The sequence below is a fragment of the Hypanus sabinus genome, chromosome 10 (assembly GCF_030144855.1).
Source record: "Hypanus sabinus isolate sHypSab1 chromosome 10, sHypSab1.hap1, whole genome shotgun sequence".
Taxonomy (NCBI): Eukaryota; Metazoa; Chordata; class Chondrichthyes; order Myliobatiformes; family Dasyatidae; genus Hypanus; species Hypanus sabinus.
In genome coordinates, this window is record NC_082715.1 from 3808183 (window position 1) to 3831992 (window position 23810).

General features: G+C 44.5%; 1 protein-coding gene across 1 annotated transcript in view; it reads right to left on the reverse strand.

Annotated features, from left to right (window-relative positions):
- The window catches only part of LOC132400430 (PC3-like endoprotease variant B), a 1805907-nt gene that overhangs the window by 1655839 nt on the left and 126258 nt on the right, over positions 1-23810 (reverse strand). The window contains exon 3 of the mRNA XM_059981370.1: positions 19401-19482. Coding sequence (XP_059837353.1) covers positions 19401-19482 — 82 coding nt within the window. The remainder of the gene's footprint in view (positions 1-19400; positions 19483-23810) is intronic.

Sequence of the window (23810 nt, forward strand, 5' to 3'; positions counted from 1 at the left end):
TCAATAAGAAAATAAGATGACATGAAGTGCATTATTATTATTATTATTATTATTATTATAACAAAAGGGAAGTGTATTCAATGCAGAATTGAAATCCCTGCCTGTGATTGTGTAGAAGTTTGATATATCACCGTCTGAGAAGTGCCCTCAACATCTAGCAGAGTGCACCTTCCTAGCAGTGGCACCTACCAAGGCTTGATCTGATCAGACAGTCTTTCAGATGAAGCAAATCTTTGCCACTCATACAACATCTCCCCGAGCAAAAGTGTTGCTTGCCAGAAGCTTCCCATTCTGGCAGAAGGCAGTCTAATGTGAGGAATTATTCAGCTAGTGTACACTTCAGCATAAAGACTATTGGAGGATGAGCAAAACCCTTTGTAGGTTTCTGTAAAGTACCTTAAAGAAGAATTTTCAAAGCTGCTGTTAATTTTGTAGTGACTTCAAAGAGTTCCTTAGTGATGAAAGTGAATTGGAGATTTAAGGAAAGCAAGAGCCATCCTCGTGGAATGGGCAAGAAGATCTCTGCAGCTGTTATTAGGCATTGGCTTTTCAGCTCTCGATGATGCCTGTTAAACCTACCATAAGGCTTAAAGACTATTCTCAATACAGCAGGTTATCACTTCCTTTCTCCCCCTTTCAAAGCAAATAAATAGCAAAGAAGACTACCAATTCTGTGAAGCACTGCCTAGGAAGAACAAGTGCAATAATATGTAATTAGATAGATGGACCACATGAACACATTTTACCACTAAAAGAGATGGAAAATAAGGCCAGAAGACCGTAAGATATAGGAGCAGAATTAGGCCATTTGGCCCATTGAGTCTGCTGTACCATTTCATCATAGCAGATCCAATTTTTCCTCTCAGCATCAATCTCCTGCCTTCTCCCCATATTTCTTCATGCCATGACCAATCAAAAATCAATCAACATCTGTCTTCAATATACAATGTCTTGGCCTCCACAACAGCCTGTGGCAACGAATTCCACAGATTCACCACTCTGTGACAAATGAAAACTGTTCCTGAATCGCTGAGCTTCTGTACCTCCTCCCTGATGGTAACTGTGAAAAAAGGGCGTGCGCTGGGTGCTGGAGGTCCTTAATAATTAACGCTGCCTTTCTGAGACACCACTGCCTAAAGATGTCCTGGGTAATTTGTAGGCTAATATCCAAGATGGAGCTGACTAGATTTACAACCTTTTGCAGCTTCTTTCAGTCCTGTGCAGAGGCCCCTCCATACCAGACAGTGATGCAGCCAGTTAGAATGCAGTAACCCCTCCATACCAGACAGTGATGCAGCCTGTCAGAATGCAGTAACCCCTCCATATCAGACAGTGATGCAGCCTGTCAGAATGCAGTAACCCCTCCATACCAGACAGTGATGCAGCCTGTCAGAATGCAGTAACCCCTCCATACCAGACCGTGATGTAGCCTGTCAGAATGCAGTAACCCCTCCATACCAGACAGTGATGCAGCCTGTCAGAATGCAGTAACACCCCCATACCAGACAGTGATGCAGCCTGTCAGAATGCAGTAACCGCTCCATACCAGACAGTGATGCAGCCTGTCAGAATGCAGTAACCCCTCCATACCAGACAGTGATGCAGCCTGTCAGAATGCAGTAACCCCTCCATACCAGACAGTGATGCAGTCTGTCAGAATGCAGTAGCCCCTTCATACCAGACAGTGATGCAGCCTGTCAGAATGCAGTAACCCGTCCATACCAGACAGTGATGCAGCCTGTCAGAATGCAGTAACCCGTCCATACCAGACAGTGATGCAGCCCGTCAGAATGCAGTAACCCGTCCATACCAGACAGTGATGCAGCCTGTCTGAATGCAGTAACCCCCCCATACCAGTGATGCAGCCTGTCAGAATGCAGTAACCCGTCCATACCAGACAGTGATGCAGCCTGTCAGAATGCAGTAACCCCTCCATACCAGACAGTGATGCAGCCTGTCTGAATGCAGTAACCCCCCCATACCAGTGATGCAGCCTGTCAGAATGCAGTAACCCCTCCATACCAGACAGTGATGCAGCCTGTCAGAATGCAGTAACCCTTACATACCAGACAGTGATGCAGCCTGTCAGAATGCAGTAACCCCTCCATACCAGACAGTGATGCAGCCTGTCAGAATGCAGTAACCGCTCCATACCAGACAGTGATGCAGCCTGTCAGAATGCAGTAACCCCTCCATACCAGACAGTGATGCAGCCTGTCAGAATGCAGTAACCCCCCCATACCAGTGATGCAGCCTGTCTGATTGCAGTAACCCATCCATACCAGACAGTGATGCAGCCTGTCAGAATGCAGTAACCCGTCCATACCAGACAGTGATGCAGCCTGTCAGAATGCAGTAACCGCTCCATACCAGACAGTAATGCAGCCTGTCAGAATACAGTAACCCCTCCATACCAGACAGTGATGCAGCCTGTCAGAATGCAGTAACCCCCCCATACCAGTGATGCAGCCTGTCTGAATGCAGTAACCACCCCATACCAGTGATGCAGCCTGTCAGAATGCAGTAACCCATCCATACCAGACAGTGATGCAGCCTGTCAGAATGCAGTAACCCCTCCATACCAGACAGTGATGCAGCCTGTCAGAATGCAGTAACCGCTCCATACCAGACAGTGATGCAGCCTGTCAGAATGCAGTAACCCCTCCATACCAGACCGTGATGCAGCCTGTCAGAATGCAGTAACCCCTCCATACCAGACCGTGATGCAGCCTGACAGAATGCAGTAACCCCTCCATACCAGACAGTGATGCAGACTGTCAGAATGCAGTATCGCCTCCATACCAGACAGTGATGCAGTCTGTCAGAATGCAGTAACCCCTCCATACCAGACCGTGATGCAGCCTGTCAGAATGCAGTAACCCCTCCATACCAGTGATGCAGCCTGTCAGGATGCAGTAACCCCTCCATAACAGACAGTGATGCAGCCTGTCAGAATGCAGTAACCCCTCCATACCAGACAGTGATGCAGTCTGACAGAATGCAGTAACCCCTCCATACCAGACAGTGATGCAGCCTGTCTAAATGCAGTACCCCTCCATACCAGACAGTGATGCAGCCTGTCAGAATGCAGTAACACCCCCATAGCAGACAGTGATGCAGCCTGTCAGAATGCAGTAACCGCTCCATACCAGACAATGATGCAGCCTGTCCGAATGCAGTAACCCCTCCATACCAGTCCGTGATGCAGCCTGTCCGAATGCAGTAACCCCTCCATACCAGTCCGTGATGCAGCCTGTCAGAATGCAGTAGCCCCTCCATACCAGACAGTGATGCAGCCTGTCAGAATGCAGTAACCCCTCCATACCAGTGATGCAGCCTGTCTGAATGCAGTAACCCCCCCATACCAGTGATGCAGCCTGTCAGAATGCAGTAACCCGTCCATACCAGACCGTGATGCAGCCTGTCAGAAGGCAGTAACCCCTCCATACCAGACAGCGATGCAGCCTGTCAGAATGCAGTAACCCCTCCATACCAGACAGTGATGCAGCCTGTCAGAATGCAGTAACCCCTCCATACCAGACAGTGAAGCAGCCTGTCCGAATGCAGTAACCCCTCCATACCAGACCGTGATGCAGCCTGTCAGAATGCAGTAACCCCTCTATACCAAACAGTGATGCAGCCTGTCAGAATGCAGTAACCCCTCCATACCAGACCGTGATGCAGCCTGTCAGAATGCAGTAACCCCTCTATACCAGACAGTGATGCAGCCTGTCAGAATGCAGTAACCCCCCCATACCAGACAGTGAAGCAGCCTGTCAGAATGCAGTAACCCCTCCATACCAGACAGTGATGCAGCCTGTCAGAATGCAGTAACCCCCCCATACCAGTGATGCAGCCTGTCAGAATGCAGTAACCCCTCCATACCAGACAGTGATGCAGCCTGTCAGAATGCAGTAACCCCTCCATACCAGACAGTGATGCAGCCTGTCAGAATGCAGTAACCCCTCCATACCAGACCGTGATGCAGCCTGTCAGAATGCAGTAACCCCTCCATACCAGACAGTGATGCAGCCTGTCAGGATGCAGTAACCCCTCCATACCAGGCAGTGATGCAGCCTGTCAGAATGCAGTAACCGCTCCATACCAGACAGTGATGCAGCCTGTCAGAATGCAGTAACCCCTCCATACCAGACAGTGATGCAGCCTGTCAGAATGCAGTAACCCCTCCATACCAGACAGTGATGCAGCCTGTCAGAATGCAGTAACCGCTCCATACCAGACAGTGATGCAGCCTGTCAGAATGCAGTAACCCCTCCATACCAGACAGTGATGCAGTCTGTCAGAATGCAGTAACCGCTCCATACCAGACAGTGATGCAGCCTGTCAGAAAGCAGTAACCCCTCCATACCAGACAGTGATGCAGCCTGTCAGAATGCAGTAACCCCTCCATACCAGACAGTGATGCAGCCTGTCAGAATGCAGTAACCCCTCCATACCTGACAGTGATGCAGCCTGTCAGAATGCAGTAACCCCTCCATACCAGACCGTGATGCAGCCTGTCAGAATGCAGTAACCCCTCTATACCAGACAGTGAAGCAGCCTGTCAGAATGCAGTAACCCCTCCATACCAGACAGTGATGCAGCCTGTCAGAATGCAGTAACCCCTCCATACCTGACAGTGATGCAGCCTGTCAGAATGCAGTAACCCCTCCATACCAGACAGTGATGCAGCCTGTCAGAATACAGTAACACCCCCATACCAGACAGTGATGCAGCCTGTCAGAATGCAGTAACACCCCCATACCAGACAGTGATGCAGCCAGTCAGAATGCAGTAACCCCTCCATACCAGACAGTGATGCAGCCTGTCAGAATGCAGTAACCCCTCCATACCTGACAGAGATGCAGCCTGTCAGAATGCAGTAACCCCTCCATACCAGACAGTGATGCAGCCTGTCAGAATGCAGTAACCCCTCCATACCAGACAGTGATGCAGCCTGTCAGAATGCAGTAACCCCTCCATACCTGACTGTGATGCAGCCTGTCCGAATGCAGTAACCCCTCCATACCAGACAGTGATGCAGCCTGTCAGAATGCAGTAACCCCTCCATACCAGACAGTGATGCAGCCTGTCAGAATGCAGTATCCCCCCCATAACAGTGATGCAGCCTGTCAGAATGCAGTAACCCCTCCATACCAGACAGTGATGCAGTCTGTCAGAATGCAGTAACCCCCCCCATACCAGACAGTGAAGCAGCCTGTCAGAATGCAGTAACCCCTCCATACCAGACCGTGATGCAGCCTGTCAGAATGCAGTAACCCCTCCGTACCAGACAGCAATGCAGCCTGTCAGAATGCAGTAACCCCTCCATACCAGACAGTGATGCAGTCTGTCAGAATGCAGTAACCCCTCCATACCAGACAGTGATGCAGCCTGTCAGAATGCAGTAACCGCTCCATACCAGACAGTGATGCAGTCTGACAGAATGCAGTAACCCCTCCATACCAGACAGTGATGCAGCCTGTCAGAATGCAGTAACACCCCCATACCAGACAGTGATGCAGCCTGTCAGAATGCAGTAACCCTTCCATACCAGACAGTGATGCAGCCTGTCCGAATGCAGTAACCCCTCCATACCAGACCGTGATGCAGCCTGTCAGAATGCAGTAGCCCCTCCATACCAGACAGTGATGCAGCCTGTCAGAATGCAGTAACCCCTCCATACCAGACAGTGATGCAGCCTGTCAGAATGCAGTAACCCCCCCATACCAGTGATGCAGCCTGTCTGAATGCAGTAACCCCCCCATACCAGTGATGCAGCCTGTCAGAATGCAGTAACCCGTCCATACCAGACAGTGATGCAGCCTGTCAGAATGCAGTAACCCCTCCATACCAGACCGTGATGCAGCCTGTCAGAATGCAGTAACCCCTCTATACCAGACAGTGATGCAGCCTGTCAGAATGCAGTAACCCCCCCATACCAGACAGTGAAGCAGCCTGTCAGAATGCAGTAACCCCTCCATACCAAACAGTGATGCAGCCTGTCAGAATGCAGTAACCCCCCCCATACCAGTGATGCAGCCTGTCAGAATGCAGTAACCCCTCCATACCAGACAGTGATGCAGCCTGTCAGAATGCAGTAACCCCTCCATACCAGTCAGTGATGCAGCCTGTCAGAATGCAGTAACCCCTCCATACCAGACAGTGATGCAGCCTGTCTGAATGCAGTAACCCCCCCATACCAGTGATGCAGCCTGTCAGAATGCAGTAACCCCTCCATACCAGACAGTGATGCAGCCTGTCAGAATGCAGTAACCCCTCCATACCAGACCGTGATGCAGCCTGTCAGAATGCAGTAACCCCTCCATACCAGACCGTGATGCAGCCTGTCAGAATGCAGTAACCCCTCCATACCAGACAGTGATGCAGCCTGTCAGAATGCAGTATCGCCTCCATATCAGACAGTGATGCAGCCTGTCAGGATGCAGTAACCCCTCCATACCAGACAGTGATGCAGCCTGTCAGAATGCAGTAACCCCTCCATACCAGACAGTGATGCAGTCTGACAGAATGCAGTAACCCCTCCATACCAGACAGTGATGCAGCCTGTCAGAATGCAGTAACACCCCCATACCAGACAGTGATGCAGCCTGTCAGAATGCAGTAACCGCTCCATACCAGACAGTGATGCAGCCTGTCAGAATGCAGTAACCCCTCCATACCAGACAGTGATGCAGCCTGTCCGAATGCAGTAACCCCTCCATACCAGACCGTGATGCAGCCTGTCAGAATGCAGTAGCCCCTCCATACCAGACAGTGATGCAGCCTGTCAGAATGCAGTAACCCCTCCATACCAGACAGTGATGCAGCCTGTCAGAATGCAGTAACCCCCCCATACCAGTGATGCAGCCTGTCTGAATGCAGTAACCCCTCCATACCAGACAGTGATGCAGCCTGTCAGAATGCAGTATCCCCCCCATAACAGTGATGCAGCCTGTCAGAATGCAGTAACCCCTCCATACCAGACCGTGATGCAGCCTGTCAGAATGCAGTAACCCCTCCATACCAGTCAGTGATGCAGCCTGTCAGAATGCAGTAACCCCTCCATACCAGACAGTGATGCAGCCTGTCAGAATGCAGTAAACCCTCCATACCAGACAGTGATGCAGCCTGTCAGAATGCAGTATCGCCTCCATACCAGACAGTGATGCAGCCTGTCAGAATGCAGTAACCCCTCCATACCAGACCGTGATGCAGCCTGTCAGAATGCAGTAACCCCTCCATACCAGACAGTGATGCAGCCTGTCAGAATGCAGTAACCCCTCCATACCAGTCAGTGATGCAGCCTGTCAGAATGCAGTAACCCCTCCATACCAGACAGTGATGCAGCCTGTCAGAATGCAGTATCCCCTCCATACCAGACAGTGATGCAGCCTGTCAGAATGCTTTCCACGGTTCAAATATAGAAGTTTTTAATCGTATTTGTTGACATGCCAAATCTCCTAAAACTCCTAATAGTGTATATCCGCTGTTCTGCCTTCTTTATGATGACAACAATATGTTGGGACCAGGTTAGATCCTCAGAGATCTTGGCACCCAGTAACTTGAAGCTGCTCACCCTCTCCACTTCTGATCCCTCTATGAGGATTGGTATGTGTTCCGTAGTCTTACTCTTCCTGAAGTCCACAATCAGCTCTTTCATCTTACTAACGTTGAGTGCCAGATTGTTGCTGCGGCACCACTTCATTAGTTGGCATATCTCACTCCTGTACATCCTCTCTTTGCCACCTGAGATTCTACCAACAATGGTTGTACCATCAGCAGATTTATAGATGGTATTTGAGCTGTGCCTAGTCACACAGACATGTGTATATAGAGAGTAGAGCAGTGGACTAAGCACAGCAAGGTGTGCCAGTGAGGAGGATATGTTATCACCAATCTGCACAGATTTTGGTCTTCCGTTTAGGAAGTCGAGGATCCAATTGCGGAGGGAGGTACAGAGGCCCAGGTTCTGCAACTTCTCAATCAGGATTGTGGGAATGATGGTATTAAATGCTGAGCTATAGTCAATGAACAGCATCCTGACGTAGGTATTTGTGTTGTCCAGCTGGTCTAAAGTCGTGTGGAGAGCCACTGAAATTGCATCTGCCGTTGACCTATTGAGAAGATAGGTAAATTGCAATGGGTCCAGGTCTTTGCTGAGGCAGAAGTTCAGTCTAGTCTTGACCAACCTCTCAAAGCATCAAATCTGAAGAGAGCTACTGTAGTTAGGTGGATTCAGAAATGGCTTGGAGATATGAAGCATGCTTGTTGATGGTTGTTTCTCAGAATGATTACCACTGACAAGTGGTGTGCCACAGGGGTACACATAAAAATTTAAATCAAATCTTTAGAAAGAGATGACATAGGATTGAAAGATATAGAATCCTTGTGGATAGAGTTAAGAAACTGCAAGGGTGAAAAAACCCTGATGAGTTTTATATAGACACCTCTGAGCAGTATCCAGGATGTGGGCTACAAATTACAATGGGAGATAGAAAATGCATGTCAAATGGCAATATTACGATAGTCATAGGCAATTTCAATATCTAACCACTGAAGCCAGGCAGACGATCTTTGAGGAGTATTAATAGTGGCTGGGGTCACCCATTTTGTCAAGTTACTACCTAGAAAAAGGCAATGGCAAACCACTTCTGTATAGAAATTTGCAAGAACAATCATGGTCAAAGACCATGATCACTCATGTCATACAACGCAGAACATAATGATGATGATGTGGTTGTGTCCACTTAGGGAATGACAATTCTGGATTAGGTGTTATGTAATGACCTAGATTTGAATAGGAAGCTGAAGGTAAAGGAACATGTAGGAGGCAATGATTATAACGTGATAGAATTAGAGAGAGAGAATCTCAAGTCAGATGAATCAATAGTGGAGTAAAGGGAATAGAAATGTCTAGAGTTTCTAGGGGAAATTTGGAAGGTGTTGGGAAAGATACATCTCAAAGGTGAAAAAGAATTCTAAAGGCAAGGTGATGCAACTGTGGTTGTCAAGGGGAGTCAAAGACAGCATAAAAGCAAAAGGGAGAGCATATAATAAGTAGGTTAGAAGATTAAGAAGCTTTTAAAAACCAACAGAAGGCAACTAAAAGGCCATTAAGAGAGAAAAGATGCAATATGAAGATAAGCCAGCCAATAATAAAGAAGTTTTTTTCAAATATACAGTTTAAGGAGTAAAAAAGAGAAGAGAGAGGATATTAGATTACCGAAAAATGACAACAAAGAGGCAGCAATGAGGGGACAAAGAAATGGCAAAGAAAGTTATTAAATATTCTGCTACAGTCTTCAATGTGGATGATGCTAGCAGAAACCAGAAGTGAGTGTCATTACTCACTTCTGCCCTCTGAGGCATAATGCCTCACTTAAGTTTTTCCACTGGTAGATGAGACTAGAACTAGATCTGGGAAAGTAAATTTAGGACAGAGATGAGGAGGAACTGCTTTTCCCAAATAGTGGTGAATTCTCTTCTTAACGAAGCAGTGGAAGCTACCTCAGTGAATATATTTAAGACAAGTTTAGGAAGATTTTTGATAGTAGGGGAATTAAGGGTTATGGGTAAAAGGCAAGTAGGTGGAGGTGAGTCCATAGACAGATCAGCCATGATCTTATTGAATGGTGGGGCAGGCTTGATGGGCCAGATGGCCGACTCCTGCTCCTAGCTCTTATGTTCTTATGTTTTATGTACTAGATAGATGCCTCTCTCTGACTGGAGGCCTATGACTTGTGGAGTGCCACAAGCATTGGTGCTGGGTCTATTATTGTTTGACATCAATATCTATGAGTTGGATGATAATGTGGTTAGCTGGATCAAATATTTGTGGATGACACCAAAATTGGGGAAGTAGTGGACGGTGAAGAAGACTATCATGGCTTTCAGTGCAATCAGGACCAGCTGGAAAATGGGCTGAAAATCGGCAAATGGAATTTAATGCAGACAAAGTGCGGTGTTGCACTTTGGTAGGACCAGCCAGGGTTAGACATATGCAGTGAACTACAGGGTATTAACGAGTGTGGTAGAACAACTGGATCTGGGAATGCAGGTCCATAGTTCAGCGAAAGTGATAGGGTCATAAAGCAACTTTTTGGCCTTCACAAATCTAAGTATTAAGTACAGAAGATGGGACGTTACGTAAAGTTGTAAAAGAAATTGGTGAAATCTAATTTGGAGTACTGAATGCAGTTTTGGTCACCTACAGTACCTACAGGAAAATTGGAAATAAGGTTGAAAGAGTATCGAGAAAATTGACAAGGATGTTGCCAGGATAGGAGGACCTGAGTTATAAGGAAAGATTGACTACTATAGGTTCTGACTCTATTCCATGGGACATCGAGGGGAGATTTAAGTGAATATTGTTTATTTGGATTTTCAAAAGGCCTCTGACAAACTGCCGCACATGAGATTGCTTAACAAAATAAGAATCCATGGTATTATATGGAGAAGAACTACTCAGAAGATTGACTGTTTAGCAGGAGGCAAAGTGTGGGAATAAAGGAAGCATTTACTGGTTGGCTGCTGTAATTAGGGGTGTGCTACAGAGATCAGGTTTTGGACCGCTTCATGTCACATTATATGTCAATGATTTGGATGATGGGATTGATGGCTTTGAGGCCGGGTTTGCAAATGATACGAAGATAGGTGAGGTGTAGGTCGTGTTGAGGAAGTGCCTGCAGAAGGACTTAGACCTATTGGGGGAATGGACAATGAAGTAGCAGATGGAATTTAATGTAGAGATGTGGATAGTCATGCACGTTTGCAGAAGGAATGAAGATGTGGACAATTTTGTAAATGGCGGGAAAATTCAAAATTCAGAGGTTCAGAGGGACTTGGGAGTCCTCGGGCAGGATTCCATAAAAATAATTTGCAGGTTGAGTTGGTGGTGATGAAGGAAAATTCAATGTTAGTATTCATTTCAAGAGAACTAGAATACAAAAGCAAAGATGTAATGCTGAGGTTTTATAAGGCATTGCTCAGATCACACGAAGTATTGTGAGCAGTTTTGAGCTCCTTATCTTAGAAAGGATGTGCTGGCATTGAAGTCCAGTGGAGCCTTACAAGAATGATCCCAGGAATTAATGGGTTAATGTAAGACAATAAGCCCATAAGACCATTAGATAGATACATAGAAAATCCTACAACACAATACAGGCCCTTTGGCCCACAATGCTGTGCTGAACGTGTACTTTCTTTAGAAATTACCTGGGGTTACCCATAGCCCTCTATTTTTCTAAGCTCCATGTACCTATCCAGGAGTCTCTTGAAAGACTGTAACATATCTGCCTCCACCACCATCACTGGTAGCCCATTCCACGCACTCAACACTCTGCATAAAAAACTTACCCCGACACCTCCTCTGTACCTACTTCCATGTACCTTAAGACTATGCACTCTCATTTTAGTCATTTCAGCCCTGGGAAAAGCCTCTGACTATCCACACAATCAATTCCTCTCATCATCTTATACACCTATAAGATGTAGATGGAAAATTGGGCCATTTGGCCCATCAAGCCTGTTCCACCATTTCATCATGGCTGATCCAATTTTCCTCTCAGCCCCAATCTCCTGCCTTCTCCCTGAATCCCTTCCTGCCCTGACCAATTAAGAATCTATCAACCTCTGCTGAAAATATATATAAAGGTTTAGCCTGTGGCAAAGAATACCACAGATTCACTATTCTCTGGCTAAAGAAATTCCTCCTCACCTCCGCTCTAAAAGGACACCCTCTAAGCTGAGGCTGTGACCTCTAGTCTTAGACTCTCCCACCGTAGGAACCATCCTCGCCACATCCACTCTATCAAATAGGTAAGTGGGCCAATGAGTGCCAAATGGATTGCAATGCAATGTGTGACATGATGCAATTTAGAAAGTCAAACCAGTGTGGGACTTCCACTATGAATGGGAGGACATGAACAAGTGCAATGGAGTAGAGGAACTTCAGAGTGCAAGCGGACAGTTCAATGAAATTGGCATCACAGGTAGACAGCTGGTGAAAATGGCATTTATCATGCTGGTATTCACCAGTCAGGTCATTGAGTACAGGAGTTGGGACATTATACTGCAATTGTATATGATATTGTTGAAGTAGTCCTGACAAAGTGACTCAACTCAAAACATCAACTGTTTATTTATTTCCATAGATGTTGCCTGACCCGCTGAGTTCCCCCAGCATTTTGTGTGTGTGAACAGCTTTTCTAACCTGTTATAGGAACAAGTGTGGTTAAACTGGAAGGTTGGTAGGAAAGATTCATGAGGATCTTGGCCAGTACTGGAGGGCCTGAGATAAAGAGAGACATTGTCCAGGCTAGATCTTTATTTCTTGGAATGTTAGAAAATGAGGGGTAATCTTTTAGAAATGTTTAAAATTAAGGACGGTGGCGCAGAATGCTGAAGGCACTTACTGAGCAATTCGGGAACAGACAACACTCGGTGTGGATACGGCTTTACTCGGGCCATATCCACTACTTTTTGTCGGATAGTCCATGTTTGCTAGGGCATTGGTGTTTCCATACCAGGCTGTGATGCAGCCACCACATATTAACAAAGTTTTAGATATCATGCTGAATCTCAGATGCTGGAAATCCAGAACAACACACACAAAATGCTGTAGGAGCTCAGCAGGTCAGGCAACATCTATGGAAATGAATAAACAATTCACTTCTCAGTCCGAGACCCTTCATTAGGACTGATGAAAAAATCGTTGGGGAAAAATTGGTTGGTTAAGTCAAATGCTAGTCAAAGGTGTGATATTAGTTAACTTACTAAATTTTCACTGGAGACCAATTTGCAGTGTAAATTTGGATAGAACTCAAAGAGAGAAGGGAAAAGTTTCAGTAGCAAACATTTGGCACAGCTCAGTACATCACAATGATCAGACTGCTGTGGAACTGCTAAGCCAACTACAAGCTGCCAGAATTCAGAGAGTTGTAATCGTGGGCGATTTCAATTACCCAGCAATTAAGTGGACAGAACCACAGCTCCCTCAAGGGAAAGAAAAAAGTGGAAGCACATTTATTGCAGTAATTAGAAACTGCTTCTTGTCACAACATGTGAATTGGTGCTCCAGAGCTGATATTATATTAGATTTAAATGTTCATGGGCAAAAATTACACAGCACAAAGAAATGATCATAATTCATTTACAACTGAGACAATTATGTGAAATAGTCTAATATGATAACAAGAAAAGCTGGGCCACACTTAAACAAAAACAGAAGTTTACACAATGATCCAAAAACAGATATCCAACTGCATAATTTCCTGAATGTCAAAGTAATACTTACTACATGTTCAAGAAGAGAGAAATCTAAAGAAAGTGGTGGATACAGCCCAGTGCTTCACAGGCAAAATGTTCCCCACCATTGAGCATATCTACAAGGAGCTCTGTCACAGGAAAGCAGCATCCACCATCAGCACCCCTGCCATCCAGACCATGCTCCCTTCTCCCTGCTGCCATCTCACACCACCAGGTAGTGCATGGTGACATATATTCTGACTTTCTTTCATGTAAATATAATGCCAGTATTGTGGTTGAAATAGATTCTAAATTTGAAACAACACATAAAGCAAAGCCTATAAAATTAATGCTGGGGTCAAGAGAAGAGAGTTAAAGAAAAGTTGAATAGCCCCACAAATACTCCTAGGACTCCTGCCACTTAAATTCTCAGATGATTCACAGCTTTAGGTTCTCTGTCATCAGCCCCCACTATTGCAACACTGATCACCAATGTACGTCCGAGGCATTGCACCTCATCTTCAAGCTGACCAGGCTTCACACCTAGGATCCTAATTTTTAACTTAATAATGCCAGGTAATGACCCCTCTTTTTCTCAGCTCCACAAATGTTGCTTTATGTATAGTATCTGTTTCTTTTTCCCTAGCTATGAGGCAGTTAAGGGATATTTGAATAAGTACATGGATGGGAGGCAAATGGAGGGCTATGGTCCATCTGTGGATCAAGGGAACTAGGCAAAATAATAAACAACAAACACGAGGAAATCTGCAGATGCTGGAAATGCAAACAACACACACAAAATGCTGGTGGAACACAGCAGGCCAGGCAGCATCTATAGGGAGAAGCACTGTCAACATTTTGGGCCTGCTGCGTTCCACCAGTATTTTGTGTGTGTTGTTAGGCAAAATAATAGTTTGGCACGGACTTGATGGGCTGAAGGGCCTGTTTCAATGCTAAAATTGTCTTTGACTCTGTAAGTCTCTTCAATCTTTAAATTCCAATTTTAAGGCCTTTGTTAACATGACGACATTGGTCTGCACCTCACTATGGACATAAAGTTATCCAAAATGGAGACAGGCCCTTCAGCCCAATTGCTTCATGCCAACCAAGATGCACATCTAAGCTACTCCATTTGCCAGTGTGTGTCAAATAACCTTCTGAATATTTCTGATCCATCTCTCTTACAACTGGCTTTTAAAAATTGCTCTTGCACCTGCCTCAACCACTTACTCTAATATGCAACAAGCTTTTCACTGTATCTTCAAAGTTCAAAGTAAATTTATTGCCAAAGTACATTAATGTCACCATATACAGCCATAGAAAAGTACAGCACAGAAACAGGCCCTTTGGCCCATCTAGTCTGTGCTGAACCATTTAAACTGCCTACTCAATCGACCTGCATCAGGACCAGAGCCCGCCATACCCCTAACATCCATGTACTTATCTAAACTTCTCTTAAATGTTGAAATCAAGCTTCCATGCACCACTTACGCTGGCAGCTTGTTCCATGCTCTCACAAACCTCTAGGAGAAGAAGTTTCGCCTCATGTGCTCCTTCAACTTTTCACTTTCCACCTTTAACGAATGACCTCTAGATGTAATCAGGGTAGATATACTATCCTGAGATTCAATTTTCTTGTGGGCATTCACCAAAAATGCAAAGAAATGCAAAGAAAATCTACTTTTCATAGTCTTGATATTTATTGTTTATTTATTTATGTGCTTGACACCCTGGTTCAAAGAAATGATGTCTCATTTCTATATACATTATATGGTAATATACATTATATACAAACGTTTGTAGTTAAATGACAATAAACTTGACTTGATTAGGCTATAATGCTGTGTAATGGTACAGAGAAATCTGGGAGTCCAAGTGCATCAATTATTGAATGTAGCATTACAAGCAGACATTCATTTGACAGGTGCCTTGTCGTACGACGTGGGCAATTATGGTCTCTCCATGACCATGAGCACTCTTGGCAAATCTTTCCACAGAAGTGGTTTGCCATTGCTTTTTTCTGGGCAGTGTCTTTACAAGACGGGCGACCCCCGCCATTATGAATACACTTCAGAGATTGTCTGCTTGGTGTCAGTGGTCACATAACCAGGATTTGTGATATGCACCGGCTGCTCAAACAGCCATCCACCACCTGCTCCCGTGGCTTCACATGATGCTGATAGAGGCTGGGGGTGCGGGTGGGCCTGCTAAACAGATGCTACATCTTGTCCATGGGTGACCTGCAGTCTAGAGGAGGGAATGAGCGCCTTTCACCTCCTTTGGTAGAGACGAATCTCCACCCTGCCACTCAACACAGGTATTTAACACACTCACCCTCATCAGAGAGAGCATTAAGTATTGGAGTTGAGACATCATGTTGCAGTTGTACAAGTTGTTAGTTTGGCTACATACAGAGCATGGTATACAGTGTTGATCATACTGTTATAGAAATGATAATGTAACTTGGAAAGAGTACAGAAATTGTTATGAGCAGAGAGACAACATCTGCCGGAAGTAAATTCCTTGTATGTGCACAGGTACTTGGCGATTAAAGTCTGATTCTGATTCTGATTCTGATTCTGAAAAGATTTACAAGGATGTGTCCAGGACTGGAGAGCCTGGCCAGACTAGGTCTTTATTCCTTGGATTATAAGAGAACAAGGGATTACCTTACTGAGATGCTCAAAATTATCTCAGGCATTGATGTGGTGGATGGCAACGGTCTCTTCCCCAGGGTAGGGGAGTCCATAATTGGAGGGGATGGGGTACACAGATTTATGAAACGGGAAAAATATAAAAAAGGCCTAAGACTGTAAGATATAGGAGCAGAATTGGCCCATTTGGCTCATCAAGATTCCTCCACGATTTTATCATGGCTAATCCATTTTCCCTCTCAGCAGTAATCTCTTGCCTTCTCCCCACTTCATGCTCTGACAATTTAAGAATCTATCAACATCTGCCTCAAATGTACCAAAAGACTTGGCCATCACTGCTGCCTTTGGCAACAAATTCCACCCTAATCTCCACTCTCTGGCTAAAGAAATTCCTCCTCATGTCTTCTCAAGAAGACTTATTCTGAGGCCATGTCCTCTGGTCTTAGATTCCCCACCATAGGAAACATCCTCTCCAAATCCACTCCATCAAGGCCTTTGAAGGACAACTTATTTCACAGAGAATAGTGGATATATGGAACAAGCTGCCAGACGAAGTGAACAAAGCAGGAATATTAGTATCACTTAAGAAGCACTGAGATAGGTAGATCAAGGTATGGGCCATATGCAGGAAATTCAGGCCTCCTGAGTTGGCACCATGGTTGGGGGACAGACTTGTTGGGCCAAAGGGCCTGTCTCCACATGTTTTGCTGTATGAATTAATTGCAAATTTAAAATATAACACTCCTTCAGAAAGAAAATCTGCCCAGAATCATACTCCAACTGTCAAATATTCCATGTGTCTAGATCACATCATTGATTATAAATGCAATCAAAATTTTGAATTTGCCATTCATCTGTCAGCTTCTTAAATTCAACCTTGAATAAGTGATCACTGGAACTTCAGAATGCAGATGAGTAACGTTTAAATAATAGAAAAAATTACAAAGAATCATTTTGTTTTAACATGCACCCATTTGAAGCAAAACTTTCATTCACACGAAACAATATTTGGTGTTAATGGGGGCCATGGATTACATATTTGAAAGCATGTTTCAAATCCTCGTGGGGGAATGGAAATCAGTATCTGAAACTGTATAAAATAATTAAATGCAAACCTTGTAAGCACCCAAGTGGTTAAAAAGCCTGCAGTCTTTCAGATGACAGACAGTGTGTTCAGACATGTTTCTGCAAACAGCCTGTGAAACCACCTCAGTTTAATTACAATTAGATGCCTACTGAATGCCCAATGCAGAGCTGAGTAATCGTTTTAACTCTGACAGCTCGAAGATGCATCGCTTCACTGGAACTGTGGTACTCACTGAGGTTAGTCCTGTCACTGAACATGGGGATTGCAGTAATCACTGAGGTAAGTCCCATCACTCCACATTGGGGTAGAACTATTCACTGAGGCTCGTCCCACCATCTACTCCAGGGTTTCAGTAATCACTGAGCATAGTCCCACCACTCCACACTGAGAGTGTGCTAATCGCTGACATTAGTCCCATCACTCCACGCTGAGATTGTGGTAGTCGCTGAGTTTAGTCCCATCACTCCAGAGTGGAATTGCTATGCTCACTGAAGCTTGGTCTATCATTCTACACTGAGAATGAGGTACTTATCATGATTATTCCCATCACTCCATGCTGGGTCTACAGCACTTCCAATGCATAGTCCCACACTACATACTGGGTTTTCACTACAGACAGAGAATGTTCCTGAGCAAGCATCTGCAAAAACTCCACTCCCATGCCGACACAACTGTCCATGGCTTCCTCTACTGCCACACTCAGATGAAGGAGAAACACCTCAAATTCCATTTCGGTAGCCTTCAACCTAATAGCATGAACACCAATTTACCAACTTCCAGTAATTTCTCCCACCTCCCTCTTATCAATTTTGCAATTCCCCATTCTGGTTCCTCTCTCATCCTTGTCTTCTCATCTGCCCATCACCAAACTCTGGTTCCTCTTCTCCTTCCCTTTCTTGCAAGGTCCACTGTCCTTTCCTATCTAATTCATCCTTCTTCAATCCTTTACCCTTTCCACCTTTCACCTCCCAACATCTTACTTCATCTCCCTCACCCACCCGCCCACCCTTACTTGTCACCTGTCCACTTGTACTCCTTCCCTCTCACCAGCCTTTTATTCTGGCTTTTCCCCCTTCCTTTTCTTTCCCGATGAGGGGTTTTGGTCCGAAATACCAACTGTTTATTCCTCTCCATAGATACTGCCGAGTTGCTAAGTTCCTCCAGCATTTTGTGTGAGTTGCCCAAGAATTCAATCATCCACTGAATCTCATGTGTTAATGATTTACAGAATCTCTTCATGTACCACCAGGCTCAAGGACAGATCCTTGAACGGACTTGATCTCACAATATCCTTCACTATGATCTTGCCCGTTACTGTTTACCTACACTTTCTCTGCAACTGTTAGACTTTATTCTGCACTGTTATTGCTTTACCTTGTCCCACCTCAGTGCGTGGTGTAATGATCTGGTTTATATGAACAGCATGCAAGACATCCTTTTCATTGTATCTTGCTATATATATCAATAATAAACCAAAATTTCTGTCATTTTACACAGGCAAATAGGTGGCTATAAACCTCCATTAGCCTCAGAATAGAGGGATGTCCATAGAGTACAGCGATGAGGAGGAATTTCTTTAGTCGGAGGTGTAGTCAATCTGTGCAAATCATTGACACAGATGGCTGTGGAGACCAGGTCTTTGAGTATATTTAAAATGGAGCTTGATAGGTTCTTGAATCATGAAAAGTTACAGGGAGAAGACAGGATAATGGGTAAGAGGGAAACTATATCAGCATGGTGGAATGGTAGAGTAGAGAGTAGACTCAATGGGCCAAATGGGCCAATTCTGCTCCTATGTCTTGTGGTCATATGCAGCTGACTGACATCATTGCTGCTGGGGACAGTTAAAGTATCAATATCCATACTTTACCTCCAAACTCACTGGAGTTATTCCTGTCACTTCACATTGTGGAAAGCATTCGAACTGGCTGCATCAACAGTGGAGCTGGTGGGGCGAGGGGTACTTCACAGGATTGAAATAAGCTGCAGAAAGTTGTGAACTCAGTCAGTTCATCAAGGGCACGAGCTTCCGTAGCATCCGGGATCATAAGGGTGAGCCATAAAAAAGGAGGCATCCATCATTGAGGACCCCAATCACCTCTTCTCATCGCTACCATCAGGAAGAAGGTACAGAAGTCTGAAGACACACACTCCATGATTCAGGAACAGCTCCTTCCACTCAGCCAGCAGATTTCTGAATGGATGGTGAACCCATTAACCTTAGCTCACTATTCCTCTTTTGCATTATATATTCAACCTAACTATTTATATATATATATATACAGAGAGAGAGAGAGAGAGATACATAAATACTTACTGTATTTATTGTGTTGTACTGTACCACTGCCACATAACAACAAATTTCACAACATATGCCAGTGATATTAAACCCCAATGGAATTTGTACTCACCCTGGTTGGTCCCATCACTCCGCACTGGAACTGGTGCCCGGTTGTATCTGCGGTAGAACTTCTGCCACTCCACCCACTTCAACTTGCAAAAAGAAAAATAATGCCCTTTAATAACAACTTATCACTTTTTTTTTACAGCAGAGTCCTTTTGTTAAAATTATCAGTTCAACCTTTATGGAATCATATAATTGATAAAGTCAGTAAATAATTGATCAGCTCTTTAGGCAGTTAATGGGTATTGGAAAAAGTGAAAATCATCCTCATTCCCTTCCACATCTTCTGAGATACAGTATTACCAAAGCATCACTTTTTCTGCTGACCGGACAGTTCACTATAGTTTTGTATATTGCAAACAATACTCCAATTTAGGCCTCACCAACATTTTCCAACTTCAACATAACATCCCATTTCCTGTACTCAATACATTGATTTATGAAGGTCAATGTGCCAAAAGCTTCCTCGCCACCTTCAATGAATCATGGACCTGTATTCCCAGATCCCTTTGTTCTACCACACTCCTCTGTGCCCTACCGTTCACTGTGTAAGGCATACCCTGGTTGGTCCTATCATGTGCAAAACCTCCCACTTGTCTGCATTAAATTCCATCTACCATTTTTCAGCCCATTTTTCCAGCTGATGCAGATCCCTCTGCAAACCAAGGTAGCCTTCCTCACTGTCCACAAAGTTTGCGGTGTCATTCGCAAACTTTCTGATTCAGTTAATCACTTTATCATTCAGATCATTGATACAGATGACAAACAGCACTGATCCTTGCAGCACCCCAGTCAGAGAGGCAACATCTACTACCACTCTCTGGCTTCTCCCGCAAAGCCAAAGTCTAATCCAATTTACTAGCTCATCCTGAATGCCATGCATATTTAATGTATTGCACTGTAAATCTCAACATCCTTTGCTCCCAGCAGATTTACAAACTGACTCTCAAATCCACGTTGACAAATACAGTACAGTGCAAGGGTTTTAGGTACCCTAGCTCTATATTATCTATATTATATACAATGGTTTGTGGGGCATACGTCCAGTTTCTGCAGTCACCAAAAACATAAAGCCATAACACATAGGAGCAGAATTATGGTGGAACGCAGCAGGCCAGGCAGCATCTATAGGAAGAAGCACAGTCGACATTTTGAGCTGAAACCCTTCATCGGGATGAAAGGTCTTGACCCGAAACGCCGACTGTGCTGCCTGGCCTTCTGCATTCCACCAGCATTTTGTGTGTGTCACTTGAATTTCCAGCTTCTGCAGAGTTCCTCCTGTTTGCAGGAGCAGAATTAGGTCATTTGGCCCAACTCCACTATTTCCACTTAGCTAATCCATTTCCCTCTCAACTTACTCTCCTGTCTTCTCCTTGTAACCTTTCATGCCCTGACTGGTCAAGAATCTATCATCTCTGTTGTAAATATACCGAATGACCTGGCCTCTTACAGTCACCTGTGGCAACGAAACTCACAGATTCACCACCTAAAGAAATTCCACCTCACCTCCATTCTAAATGTTCATCCTTTTATTCTGAAACTGTGCCATCTGGTCTTCAACTACTCCACCGTAGGAAACATCCTCTCCACATCCACTCTATCTAGGCCTTTCAGCATTCAATGGGTTTCAATGAGATAATCCTTCATTCCTCTAAATTCCAGCAATACAGGCCCAGAGTCATCAAATGCCTTTCATTGCTGGAATCATTCTCATGATGTTCCTCTGAACCCTCTCTGATGTCAGCACGTCACTTCTTAGATAAGAGGCCTAAAACTGTTCACATTATTCCAAGTGCCTCACCAGTGCCTTACAAAGCATCGGCATTAAATCCTTGCTTTATATTCTAGTCTTCTTGAAACAAATGCTAACATCGCATTTTCCTTCCTCATCACTGACTGAAACTGCAAATTAACCTTCAGGGACTCCCGCACAAGGATTCCCAAGTCCCTTTGCACCTCAGGTTCTTGAATTTTCTCGGTAACGCTGATGACATCATCTCTTGCGCGCTGTAGTAAATCAGGGCAGGAGGTGCCCAATCAATTCCCTGCTTTAAAAATTAGCTTCATTTGTCACAAGAACATTGATGGATGGAACTTCAACAGGCAATGGGCACAGATTCCTCAAATCATGCAAAACCACACTCATATACAATTTACATGTACAAAACTTAAATCAGACAAAAGCTGCATGTATTTATCAGCTATAATTTACCCATTTATATGTGTTGGACTGAATGGTTCAGAGCTTGGCTTCTAGATTTCTTCTTTTGCAGTTATTGCTCTCTTTCAGGGATATTTCATTGGTCAGGACAATTAAGTGGTAAAAGCACACATTTCAGTAAAAACAAAAAAAAAATACACACCATAGGAGCAGAATTAGGCCTTCAGCTCATCAAGTCTGCGCCACCATTCCATCATGGCTGCTTTATTATCCCTCTCAACCCCATTCTCCTGCCTTCTCCTGCTAATTTTTGATGCCCTAACTAATCAAGAACATATTAACCTCTGCTTTAAACACTTTAGACATAAAAATATTCCAGGAGGATATTTACTTAAACATATGGCATTATTTAAAGTAAAATCTTGCATTGTTTCTCTTTTGAAATTGTTGAAACTGAGCAAACACGAAGTAATTCTGCATGGTGACCAGTGGTCTTGATGTATACTTTAACTTGAATGATGGCTGAGAATGTTAATTTGCAGAGGAAGATTTGTAGATCTGCCACGATTCTCTACACAGAACACGGCTGTCAATCTTGGAGCTGCTTAGTACTGACTGAGCTTACTTTGAAAGATCTAAAGATTAGCTTTATTTGTCACTTGTACATCAAAAAATACTGTGAAATGAATCGGTTATGCCGAAGGCTGAGGACACGCTGGGGGCAGCCTGCAAGTGTTACCATGCTTCTGAACTTACTAACCCTAACTCCTCTCTGAAATGTGGAAGGAAACCCATATGGACACAGGAAGAACTTACAGCCGGCAGTGGGAATTGAACCCGATCTTGCAGCTGCCACTGTAGAGCGTTATTCTAACGGCTACACTACCACGCCGCAGATAGACTAGGACAATGGAGATCTCACCATCTTACAATCTGATTTCTGCCCCTCTTCCTTCATCACCATCACACCCCGCTTTTGTTTCCCATGAGAAATATTTGTGTGATTTCTATTAAAATTATAAGTAAGGGTCAGATATAATCAGCTCAGACCAAAGAAGTATTCATTATCCAGAACACCAGGCAGCCAATTTCACATCGGCTTCATTGGAGACAATAACTGAATCAGTGAGTCAGTGCTGCCTTCACAATTCATAATTCTGAATTTGAGAATAATTCCGGCTTCAGAAGCTCTGCACAGGAACTACAGCACAAACTCAGTTGGATCAGGAATATGGCTGGGCTCACTGTGTTAATGGAGTTCATGAATTAATTTCCTGTTTTCAAATCTATCAAAGTAAAAGTGCATTTAATGCAGAAAAGGATCAACTTTACTCAACACATATATTTACACGTATTAGGAATTTACCATGGTGCGGAGGTTGACAGGTTGGCAGTTGTCAAGGATGTCAAAGGTCATGGGGCAAAGGCAGGTGAATGGGGCTGAGGGGAATGATACATCAGCCTTGATTAAATGGTAGAGTATACTCAATGGGCCGAATGGCCTATTTCTGCTCCCTTGTCTTGTGGTCCAATGGACGTGCAAGAAAAAATAACAGTATTCAACAAATATTAGGAATAAATTAAACAAAAAATAATTATCTGTATTGAAACTATAATGTTAGAAGTTAGGCTGTAGGAGTGCAGTGCAGTGCAGGGGAAACTTTGAAGATGGTGTGAAGTTTTAGCTTTAATGTGCTTTTCAGAAGGGGTCTTTTGGAAAAGGCAGTTTGTAGGGTGTGTCATTTCCGCAGTAATAAATTGATGGTGGGTAATAAAGGAAATGGCTGAGGCATTGAATGACTATTTTGTGTCAGTCCTCACAATGGAGGACATGTCTAATATGCCAAAGAAGGATGTTATGGATGAAATGGGAGGTGAGGACCTCGATAAAATCACTGTCACTAAAGAGATAGTGATGAGCAAACTCGAGGGCCTGAAGGTAGATAAGTCCCCTGGTCCTGATGGGATGCATCCCAGGGTGCTGAAGGAATTGGCGGAGGTTATAGTAGATGCGTTGGTAATCATTTATCAAAAGTCTCCAGACTCTAGGGAGGTCCCGGCAGATTGGAAGACAGCAAATGTCACACCATTTTTTAAAAAAGGATGTTTGCAAAAGACGGGCAACTGCAGGCCAGTTAGCTTAACGTCTGTGGTGAACTGTGTGCCTGTCTGGACACGCCCCCTGCTGACTGCTCCTGTGGCTCCTCCCACAGGCCCCTGTATAAAGGCGATCTGAGGCCTGACGCTCGGCCTCAG